Source organism: Hemiscyllium ocellatum, chromosome 32 (assembly GCF_020745735.1).
Source record: "Hemiscyllium ocellatum isolate sHemOce1 chromosome 32, sHemOce1.pat.X.cur, whole genome shotgun sequence".
NCBI lineage: Eukaryota > Metazoa > Chordata > Chondrichthyes > Orectolobiformes > Hemiscylliidae > Hemiscyllium > Hemiscyllium ocellatum.
Genome location: NC_083432.1, coordinates 14,276,513 through 14,288,916, shown reverse-complemented (window position 1 = coordinate 14,288,916; position 12,404 = coordinate 14,276,513). Strand labels below are relative to the sequence as shown.

At 41.6% G+C, this 12,404-nt stretch overlaps 1 protein-coding gene across 1 annotated transcript in view; it reads left to right on the top strand.

The window, feature by feature from the left end:
* The window catches only part of LOC132830782 (vesicle-fusing ATPase), a 277,011-nt gene that overhangs the window by 56,410 nt on the left and 208,197 nt on the right, over positions 1-12,404 (top strand). Inside the window, exon 5 of the mRNA XM_060848627.1 lies at positions 11,058-11,224. Coding sequence (XP_060704610.1) covers positions 11,058-11,224 — 167 coding nt within the window. The remainder of the gene's footprint in view (positions 1-11,057; positions 11,225-12,404) is intronic.

Sequence of the window (12,404 nt, the reverse complement as noted above, 5' to 3'; positions counted from 1 at the left end):
GATTTTTAGTTTGATTTTTCCTCCGTTTTGATGTTTTATTGGGATACATATTCTTTCATGGGATGGGAGTATTGCCGATAAGACCAACATTTATTGCTCATTCCCAATTACTCTTGTTCCCCACATGCTGGTTGTAATCACTTTGCCAATCCATGTTTGACTGTACATTCCATACTCATGACCTCCATTATCTAGAAGGATAATGGCAGATGTGTGGAACCGTCACTGCTCTCTCAGATGTAATTAGGACTGGATAACAAATTTTGGCATTATTAGTGACACTGGCATTCTGTGAAAGAATTAAAAAAAAATTTTGAGGCCCCTTGGTCTTTATGCTTGAACTGCAGTTTACTGTTCAGGTGCGGGACAAATGTTTGGTCGTCCGAGAGGGCTGTTGCAATTTTGGTTCTGGCTTCATATGACATCTATATGCGTAATCCCTGTAGGAGTAACTATGTCATGGATCGAAAAGAAGCAAGAATACTTGACAAATTTATACAGGTCGTTCTGCTATAACGCATGTTTCGTTACCACAAATTCGCAAAAACGCAAATGACGATTTGGGGCACTGTTTCTAAAGAGTGAACTTTTAAAACTTGTGTTGGCTGTAATGCAAATGACATCGTCAATAGTTTAAGTGATGTTTCCACGGTGCAATTGTCGATTGTGGACTGGTGAAATGCTAATCTATGAAATTAATCTAATCATTGGACTATTTGGAGTTTAGAGTTGCAGTGTGGAATTTTGCATGCAATGGAAGAGTTTTGTTAAAATGCTCTTCAATTCTCTAGTGTTGACCTTGGTTAAATATCAACTTATTGCTTCACAGCAGTGCTGAGGAAGTGCCCTGATGTTAAGGGTACCTTCTTGCAAGTACTGCGTTAAATTAAGCCGAAGTTGCTGCCTTGGATGGATGTTAAAGATACTGTAGCACTACTCAAAGAAGAGTAGGGAATTTCTTTTTGTGGTCTGGCAAACATTTATCTCTCAATCAATGTTAGAGAAGAGATTATTTCTTTGTCAGTTTGTAGGGGCATGCTACATGCAAACTGTCTGTTGCATTTTTCGACAAGCAAAATAGTGCTCAACTCAAGTAATAATTGTTTGGCTCTGAATTATTTTGGGACATTGAGATTTTGAAATACTGTATATAAATATAAGTTTTTGTTCTCTCATTTAACCAAAGGGTCGTCATGAACATACTAGCAACCATCTTCTGTTTAGGAATTACAGAAGTACGCTCTTTGTGAAAGAAACTTACAACTGAATATAAGTTTTGTCACATAGAATCTCAAAGTCCATAACTGAGCATATTATCAGGTGTGAGTTAATGAGCCTGGTCAGGTTGTGTATTATTAATAACTGATAAAAATGCATTCGAACTGCTTCAGTTGGAAGTTTGTGTCAAACGTCAATTTGCTTGAGTAACTGATGGAATTTCAACTGAGGGTAGATTAGTGGCTGCTTTGACAATATATGGTTAAGGCTGTTTGGTTTACGACGTAGTTTTCCTGCAGTTATTCAGCATGTGGTCAGAACCTGCCATGGTCTTTTTAACTGGCTATGGTAATTTTAGGCTTGCTTCTGATGACTCTGAACAGATTGATGATCATGGTATTTATGTCAAAAATTGCACTCCACTGGGTTATGGTTCAACAGAAAAGCTTTCGGAGCTCTGCTCCTCTTTCAGGTGTTAGTGAGGGAGGATATATTGGACACTGAATTTATAAGAAAAAGATCAAAAGGTTGCGCAATTGATGCATATGTACTGTGCACAGAGATGGCAGTTAATGTCCTTGATCAGTTAGAATGGAGATGCAGGTTTCAATTGGTACATGTGTAAACCCCAGAATTTCTTTCAAGTCACTGGCCTTGTCAGTATAAAAGAGGTGACAGCTCAGGATCTACAATGCACTTCAGATGTGAGGCCTAAAGCAACTTGTTTAGGTGTGTGTGTGTGTGTGTGTGTGTGTGTGTGTGTGTGTGTGTGTGTGTGTGTGTGTGTGTGTGTGTGTGTGTGTTAGCCCTTAATCCCTCCCTCTCCCACCCAACTCCCTCAATGCCTTTACACTTCTTACCCCTTACCCCCTTTTGCCCAACACCCTCCCACCTCACCCCATTAACCCATTATCTCCTTAACCCCAACCTCCCTCCCTCATGCCCCCCAACCTCCTTCCGTTCCCCCTTTACTCCCTCTCTCCCCCTTTACACTTCACCACCTTCTCCCCCGCCCCCCCCCCTTCTCCCCCGCCCCCCCCCTTCTCCCCCGCCCCCCCCTTCTCCCCCGCCCCCCCCTTCTCCCCCGCCACCCCCTTCTTCCCTCTCCCCCTCTCCCTCTCTCACCCACACACCCTCCTCTTCCCCTTTTCTGTCTGTCTCTCTTTTAAAAACACATTTCTCTCTCTTTCCCTCACAATCGCATGCTCTCTATTTCCCTTCCTCTCGTGCGCATACTTTCTTCCTTCATGTACACACTCTCCCACCCTTCCCCACACGCGCACATTCTCTTTCTCTTCCCCCAATGCACACATACCCTCATTCCCTTACAAATATTAACTCGCGTGCGCTGTCACGCTTTCTCTCTTTTCTGCGCTGTGCTGTGTCTCTGTCTCGCGCTTTGTCTTTCCACTCTCTCTTCCCAACTCCTTGCACACGTGCACACACTGTGTCTCTCTCTCTCTCCTCCTGTCTCTCACACGCAAATCTATGGGATGAATTTGTATTTGCAGACACATTCTACTTTGTTCAAAAAGCACAGAATCTGGCGACAGTCAGTCGAAGTGGCATTTTATGAATTCCTACTTTGGAAGTAACACCAGTCTGACTCCAGGTTATGACACAGACAGACTCTAAACACATCTACTTTAGACCTCGTACCTGTCGAACTTGAGATGTCACCTCTTTTGTACTGATAATGCCTTAAGTTACCTCAGAGCAGTGAGTTGAAGGAAATTCTAGGATTTACATGTTTATTAATTGAAACATGCATCTCCATTCTAACTGACTAAAAACTTAACTACTAGCTCATTGTACAAAGTATTGGACTCATGAAACACAATCATTACGGCTATATAAAAGCCCTTGTTAGTGTGGCAGATAAATCTGTGTCCAGGTTTTTCAAAAAGAATTGCTATGTCTTGTAAAATTTCTCAGTTTTGTGGTGTACCATATTTGTGAGAAAATCCAGGGGAATATGCTCCATAACAATCTTCCGCCAACCCGACAGGCCTGGGGGTTTTTCTGATATCCAACCTAGCAAGATATTCTTCCTTGCACAGAATGTAAGAATATTGAAAAGTTTTGCCTTATGCAAATCTGCAGGAAATATAATTTGGTAGGCCCAAAGAGAGCGAAATAGGGTCCTTCTCCACCCCTACACCTAAACTCCGGTCCATTGCACCCACCATACACTCCAATATATTTGAAGCCTGTCACAAGGCCAAAGGCAATGGATAAGAGTACCCGTACAGACCTTGCACTTGGGGCGTGCTGAAGATACCCCTGGTTTAAATTTTGACAAACGGTCTGGGGCTAAGTGGACCCTGTGGAGAATCTTCAACTGTAAAGCATGGGTCCAATTGCAAATTGATATCATCTTTGCATTCTCCCAAATATCCTCACATGCCTCTGAAGAAACTTCAACAGCCAGCTCGCTTCCCCATATCTTGCAGAGTCGATCAGACTCTTCTGAGGTGGCACCCCCAATTGGTGATATAGAGTACTGACAGAAAGTGTACTCTTAGCCCTTAGTACCTCTCTTTCTATGTCAGATTTGTAGGGATCAGTCAAAAGTGTACTCCTTTTTTGAATAAAATCCCTAACTTGAAAAAAAAACACAGGTCTCTATTCGGTAACTCGTACTTCCATACTAACTGATCGAAGGACATCATTACATCTCCCTCAAATAAATCACCCATGCAAGATATACCCCTAGCTGCCCAACGTTTAAATCCTGAATCTATCATATCATATACCTAGTTGAAAACTCGGCATACCCACTTAAGGTGTAAACAAAGATGTTTTGCCAATATTACCTTCCCTCTGCCGAATTGCCCTCCATGCTTTAACAGTATTGATGACTATTGGATTATGACAATATTCCCTAACTGTCCTCACCTTGTCCAAAAACAACAAACTGGTAAGGGGGCACCTTGCCTGGGAGACTTCAATATCTAGCCTTATTGAAAGAGAATTCTCACAAACCCAATCACTTACGTAGGTCAAAAACGAGCTTAATTGGTCATTTTTAATGTCCGGAAGGTCTACTCCCCCCAATCTGAGGCAACTGCAGTTTGGCTAATTTAGTGAGGGGCCGTTTATGGTGCCCGATAAAGGAGCTGAACCAACTGTTCAGTCTCCTGAGTGTGTGTTTATTGAAAACCAGGGGAGCATCATATACGGTATAGCAAACAAGGGAGAATATTCATCTTAATAAGCGCTATCCGACCCAACCATGAGACTGGAAGTGCCTCCCATCTTTGGAGATCTTGTTTAATTTTTTCAAATAATTGAGTAAAATTGGCTTTGAATAGCTAACCCAGAACTGGAGTAATGGATATGCCCAAATACACACAACCCCCCCGTGACCACCTAAATGGCAATCTATAGTCACTCAAGAGCCAACTCTTTTGTAAGAGGCATAGCCTCTGATTTAGCAAAATTAATCTTATACCCTGAAAAAGCACAAAACGTGTGAATGCATTGTATCAGGCAAGGCACTGAAACTGCTGGATTTGTCAAGAAAATTAGAACATCATCTGCATCCAGCGAGATCTTATGTAATTTTGACCCCACTTCTGGAGCTGATATATTGAGATCCCCATGAATGGCCTCTGCCAACAGTTCAATCACCAATGTAAAAAGTAATGGTGAAAGGGGACAGCCCTGCTGGCTGCCCCTAGAAATATTAAAATTGCTCACTCATACCCCATTGGTAATGACCGCAGCGAGAAGCACACTGTAGAGAACCTTTACTCATTTTATGAAAACTTCACCCAGACCAACCGGTCTAGAGTATAGAAAATGTATGGCCACTCAACCCGGTCCAATGCCTTCTCTGCATCTAAAGAAATCACCAATCCCTGTATTGACTGCTGTTGGCATGCGTGAATTACGTTAAGCAGCCTCCTAACGTTATTGGAGGATCTGTGACCCTTTATGAAGCCCGTCTGATCCTCTTTAATAATAGAAGGTAACACAGTCTCCAGCCTTAACGCAAGTGCCTTAGAAAGGATGTTAAAGTCCACATTAAAGAGCGAGATGGGGCTGTGTGAAGCACAGTCTTCCGGATCCTTCCCTTTTTTAAGGATAAGTGAAATATTGGCCTCTCTGAGATGGTGGGAGACAAACATGACTGTATGAATCATTAAACATATTCAGCATCGGGCCTGACAGTATACTTATAAATTCCTGAAAGAATTCATTGGGAAGTCCATCAGGACCGGGTGCCTTTCCACTCTGAAGCTGCTTCACAGCTTCCTGCACTTCTTGCTCTGATAATGGGGCATTGAGAAAGGACTGTTATTAGGGAGGGACACCCAGGAGTTTCAGATCTCTTTTACAAAAAAGGGATTCCATTTTGGTCTGCCCCTCCTCACAATTCTCAGACTGTTATAATTTAGAGTAGAATCTCTGGAATGCCACATTAATCTTTTTAGAATCACATGTTAGGTTCCCAGACCCTTCCCTAATCGCTGTAATGGTTTGTGGGGCACTTTTCTTTCTGGTAAGGTATGCTAAGTATTCGTCTGGCTTGTCACCATGCTCGTATAACCTTTGCTTTGCAAAAGCCAGCTCCTTATTTGCCGTCTGCGTGAGCATGGAATTTAGTGCAGACCGCAGTACCGTAATCCTCTGTAGTTTGACCAACGAGGGTCTGTCAAAATAGGCCTTCTCGGCTGCCTTCAACCGTGCTTCAAGGACACGTTGCTGTTCACCCTTCTGCCGCTTCCTACTTGTGGAATATGAAATAAGTAACCCTCTGGCATCAGCTCTGGCAGTTTCCCAGAGAACAGATGAGCTATCAACCGAGCCTATGTTGATGTCTAAGAATGCCCGAAATTCCCGAAATAAGTACTCCACAAACCTGCTGTCCATGAGAATAAAAGGGTTCATTCGCCAGTACCTTGAATCCACTGTAACATCCTTAATTTTAACCATGAGGTACACTGGAGCACGATCAGAGATGGCAATATTACCAATTGTACAGGATGCCACCAGATCCAGGGTTACCGCAGGGGTCAGAAAAAATCAATCCTTGTGTGACATCTGTGCGGATTGGAGAAAAATGTAAAATCCCTACCTGTAGGGTGGAGACATCTCCAGATGTCCACCAATCCTAATTCCCCACACAAACCCAATAACTTTAGTTTGTGCAGAGGGAATCGAGGGACCTTTAGGCAACCCATCTTCTGTGGTGTCCATGAGGCAGTTAAAATCTCCCCCTATAATGATGTGCCGAGACTTGAGACTTATCAGTTTAGAAGAAGCATTTACGAAGAATTTAAGAGGATGAGCTGGGGGACAATAAACATTTAAAATGCCATATTCTTCCCCATTTATCAAGGCTTTAAGAATTACAAACCTCCCGTTTGTGTCTTTAACACAATCCAACAATTTAAATGAGAGATTTTTCCTAACCAATATAGCCACTCCCCTACTTCTGGTATTAAATGATGAAAAATAAATTAAGTCAAAGCCATTCTGCTGTAATTTCAGATGCTCCTTGTCATCCAAATTTGTCTCCTGTAACAAAGCGATATCAACCGTCTCCTTTCTAAGACTCAAAAGTTACCTTCTTCCTCATAATTGGTGAGTGACTTCCCTTGATATTCCAAGTACACCATTTAATCAAATCATTAGCCATAATCTTCTGCAATTACATTTAAATTCCAGAGAAGAGGAACCCGAACCACAAATTGCTGAGCCTTAGTGTCGCATGATCCACCAAATATAAAAACTACATCAACTAAAACCACTATATTTAACAAACATACAAAATTATTAAAAATAAAAAACAACAAAAACCAGAAAACAAATCAACATATAAAGCGCCAATAGCAGTGAGTAGGGGAACTCTTCCCCCTTCCCGGATGGGGCAACTACCCGTCCTGAACTGCCCATAAGTAGGCATTTAACCATCTCAACCACCTTCACTTCTCCCAGCTAGAGCCGCATCGCAAGCACAAGCGATAAAGAATAAACAACCCGTAAAATATCAATATGAATTAAAAAAAACATTCTTATATAAATAAAAAGGGGGAATAAATACCCCACCCATCCTTTGGTATGTACTAACTTAGAAATTTAAAATGTACATCTTAACCACCGCCAGACATAGTTTGAACCAAATTATTATCAATAGAGGTGAAAAAAAAGGGGAAAAAATGAAGCTCCAACCGGATTTCCTCCATTTCTTTTACAGAATGATAAACGCATACCCAAACAACGATATTTATACATTTGTTTAACTTAGGTTAGTTTGCCCACAAAGTCTCTTGCCTTCTCCAATGTCAAAGAGATGCATGGATCCATCTAAGGTGATCCAAAGCACTGCCGGATATCTCGGAGTACTGAATCCCAAGCTCCTTCAATCTTCTCTTGACACCATCATACAATTTTCGTTTGTGGATCACTGCCGCTGAAAAGTCCTGAAAAAACATGATCTTGGACCCGTCGTAAATTAGGGCCTTTGGATCCTTCCCCTGGAGTCTGGAAGCCGCCATGACACTCTCCTTATCCTGGTAATGATGGAACTGCACCAGGAAAGGACGAGGGCATTGACCCAGACCCGCCCTCTCTATCTTCAATCCTCTCATGCCAGTCTCCAAGTCATGGAATTTCGAAAGCTAATCTTCAACAAATTCTGCAGGCCGCTCACCCTCCTTACCCTCAGGCAGACCAATAATCCGCATGTTTTTTCTCCTGCCCATTTTCAAGATCATCCACTTGGTCAAGCAAATTACAAACCTGTGGCTTCAGGGCTTGGATCTCTTCCTTGAATGAACTAGCATCAGCTTCCACCACTGTGACCCTGTGCTCCACCTCATCCATCGTCTTCTCCAGGTCTCCCAGCTGCTGCTCATGCTTCTGCAGCATGAGAGAGACTGGAGCCAGCTTGTCTTCATTCTGTTTGCTCAACATCTCGCGAGATTTCAAGAGCTGGTTCACCAGGTCCTGGAGAGTAATCTGCTCTGAGGCTGCTGCAGGCCCGGCCTCAGATGCTCCTCCGCCCTTTTTAGGCATTTCTGGACAGCTGAAAATATAGGTAAGTCAATTTTTAAATGTTTCTTGGGGCTCTGCAATCTTTCCAACACCCCAAGAAATCCTGATGACCTAGGTTGTGTGGGTTAAAGGACTGTCCTGCTCCTGCTGCGATGCGAAACTCTGCAGTGTGACCTTCTCAGATCGCCGCCATCTTAGATCCCCATCTGGCTTAATTATTGATTGAAACTATATAAGTATTGGGAGAATATGCCAAACTTTTGATTCTAATAATTTTGCTTTAAAATGGTGTTTAAATAGTATCATGCTTCACTGTGGAATGTGTAGTCTGAATGAAGTAGTTCCTAATAAGTTCTGTGAAGTTCTATGCTGGCAGTTCCTGTCATTGCTTATCCACCCATTGTAAATTTACTTAACTGTCCAAAATGTAATGTACACTTCGTTGCCCGTCGCAACCCCAGTCTTCGCATACTGTGCATGTGCAATCCTCGCAGTTTGGTAAAATCACTGTCGGAGGTTTTTGAGGAATGTAACCTGCGTGAACAGTTAGACTTTGCTGTATTATGACTAATTTTACTATAAAAGTACTGTGTATATTTTTAAGGCTAGAATAACCAATCTCTTTTGCAGCTTTTGTTGAAGCTTTGGAATCTTTTCCAATGCTTAATTAAAAGATTTAACAGATGCATAATCAGCAAATGATGTGTATTCACAAAGCAATGCCCTTTCTTGATCAAATGACTCCGTGGTCGAAAAGCTTAGTCTGCGAGAAGCACAGATTTTTCATGTTCTCGGGTGACAAAAGAGAGAGCAGACAATGTGCCCGAACTTTGCCCCTCAAAGTTCCACTTCAGTCTCTTGCCGAGGTTTTAATCCACACTGGTTAACAATGAGTAAACATACTGATTTCTTTCTTCACATTTTTGCCACTTTGAACACAGCATATTCTCCACTGCATCTACACCTTCATGATTCAATTTTCATGATTCTTCAAATGCCATTGCAGCCGTTTTGTCTACAAAGGCATCTGTGTGAACTATCAAGGTTCCTTGTTCATCCCACTAAGACTCGTAGAGTTACATATTAAGGAAACAGACCCTTTGGTACAACTCATCTGTGCTGACCAAGTTTCCCAAACTAAACCAATCCCATTTGCTGGCATTTGACCCATATTCTTTGAAACCTTTCCTATTCATGGACCTGTCCAAATTTCTTGTAAATGTTGTAACCGTTTCACTTCTGTCTGTCTGTTGTTTGTCCTTTGGGCCATCAGGAGGTATGATCTGTTAATGTGTTATAATGATATCAGTGCCACTTCTTGGTCCTCCCGATTAATCTACTCATTATATTTCCCACATATTTGATCACATCAAGACCATGGCTCACAAGACCATAATATATTAGACCAGAGTGGGCCTTTCAACTCATCGAGTCTAATAATCCTCAATTTTCTTGCCTTTTCCCTACAGCCTTTGTTTTTCTTACTGATTTAAGCCATGTGTGCCATAGCCTTGGATATACATAATGCCCCAGCCTCTGCAACCTTGTGTAATAAAGAATTCCACAGATTCATTACCCTCTAAAAGAAGTTGTTTCTCTTCATATTTCACTTAAGTGACCTCTTATTCTGCGATCATGACCTCTGACTCAGGATTCTCCCCGGGGAGACACCGTTTCTGCACCTGCAGTCAAGTCCACCAAGAACTTGTGTTTCAATTCAGGTTGCATCTCATTCTGCTCAACCCAGTGAGTACAGACCCAGCTTCTTAAATTTCTCCTCATAGTCAGCCTTCCATACTCAGCAGCGGCCTAGTGAACCTTCTCTGAACTGCCTCCAGTGCCAGTTTAGCTAAGATATGGGGCCCAGAATTGTATGTAGAATTCCAGTTGTGGTCTGGCTAGTGTTTTGTAAAGTTTTAATAAAATCTCCCTGTTTTCATACTTGATTCCCTTTGAAATAAATGCCAACATTCTATTTGCCTTCCCTGTTACCTGCTGAACTTGGATGCTGGATTTTTGTGAATTATGTGTGAGGAGTCTCAAATCTCTTTGTGCAATAGCTTTCTGCAGTCTTTCTCCATTTAAATAATAGCTAGTTTCACTATTTCTGCCAAAGTCCAATACATTACATTTTCCCACATATTCCATCTGCCAAGCTTTTGTCCACTTGGTTAACGTTTCTATGTTTTTCTGCAGACTGAGACTCATTGAAATATCAATTGGCTCATTGTTAACAGGATCAAAGCTATTGTCCTTGGTTATCACCAGTATATACATGATGCCTCTTATATGGACTGCCCGCTCAGTTTGAGCACATGGTGCTGAGCATTTTTTTAATAGAGTCACCAACTTATTCCAAATCAAACAAATGCAAAGACACTTTTTATATTTTAAAAATATGCCCATGCAAAAGTCTTTCTCTACTTCTGAAAGCCATTAATGTCTTCAATTGTGATGTAGCAGAGGTGACTTGCCCCAACTGAATCAATTGTTATAAAAAGTTATATCTTCAGAGTCTCTGATTTAGGAATGTAGTGTTCAGCATATACTGTCTGTTTGGATGTGCTATTATTTGGATTTGCATAATCTCTGACTCTGCTTTTTTTGGTTTAGAGAAGTATTTTTATTTCGAGCCAGGATTTTTCACACCATCTTCTGTTTTGAATGGTATGCTGAAGGGATGAGATGGCTAGGAATCCCAATGTGTAGACCTTAAATCAAGCCTGAGGTTCTGAAATTGAGACAGTCTGTGGCATGACCTTTTTGTTTTGGGGGAAAATTGATGAAACATGACCAATTATTCAGTGCTTCCTGCTCTTTCTTTCTTTTGGCAGTATCCTCCTATGTCTTTGACAAAACAAAGCAGTGTATTGGAACCATGATGATTGAGATTGACTTCCTGCAGAAAAAGAGTGTGGACTCAAACCCATATGACACTGATAAGATGGCAGCTGAGTTCATTCAACAGTTCAACAACCAGGCGTTTTCCACAGGCCAGCAGGTACAGCTTCCTGTTACTTGGGTGGAGTTATAAAGCAAACACAGAAAATACTGGAGAAATTCATCAGGTCTGACAGCATTTGTGTAGAGAGAAACATGTTTTCATTTCTAATCCGAAAAGGCTTGTTCAGAACTGAAAGGTGTGGAAAATGTTTTTGAATACTTTTGACAGACACAGGAGACTGTCTTGTGAGCAGTGAATACAGCAGACTAGATTGAAAGAAATACAGTTGAAATGCTACTTCACCTGGAAGCTGCAATCAGGACTTTGGACACCGAGGAGGGAGGAGATGATGAACAACTCCTTTGTAGTTTGCACTGGGTCTTTATCTTTGCCTCTGTTAGAAGTATTAAAAAATAATTTTCCAACATTACTGCAACTCTGAATCTGTTTCTCTGTCCATAGATGCTACTTTTCCTGGTGAGTTTCTCCAGGATTCTCTGTTTCAGATTTAACACGGTATTTTGTCTTTATTAATAGTGTCCTTTTATCCTTGGCAGAGAATGATTGGATAAACAGAAATTTAAAGTGGCAAATCTGTGATAGGTTACATAAATAAAAAGTAACTTTTGTATTTGCTTGTTGCTTGTCGAGGATTTTAAATGTTAAAGGTAGTGAATCTGTTCATATGAATTGTAGACAGATCCCTCATCCAACTTGGGGAAAGCTTCACATGTTCATATTGGATCTCATTCCCTTTCTGTTTGGTTATTGATTTGCAGTTGTGGTGACCAACTAAGCTGACCAGGGTTTGGCTGAAAGCAGATGAAGTTTCTTTTTCTTCTTTAGTCCTATTTTTGTTTTTCATAGCAAGTGAATCCTTCACATTATGGAAGAGCAAGGTTCTTTTCCAATTGTAAAAATACGTACTAATCAGAATTTTCTAACAGTACTGGCAGGTGAATGCCCCGCAAAGTGGTGTTAGTTTGATCTAAGATTAATGGTGCTGGAAGAGCACAGCAGTTCAGGCAGCATCCAACGAGCAGCGAAATCGACATTTCGGGCAAAAGCCCTTTGTCAGGAATAAAGGCAGTGAGCCTGAAGCGTGGAGAGATAAGCCAGAGGAGGGTGGGGGTGGGAAGAAAGTAGCATAGAGTACAATGGGTGAGTGGGGGAGGGAATGAATGTGATAAGTCAGGGAGGAGAAGGTGGAGTGGATAGGTGGAACAGGCAGGTGGGG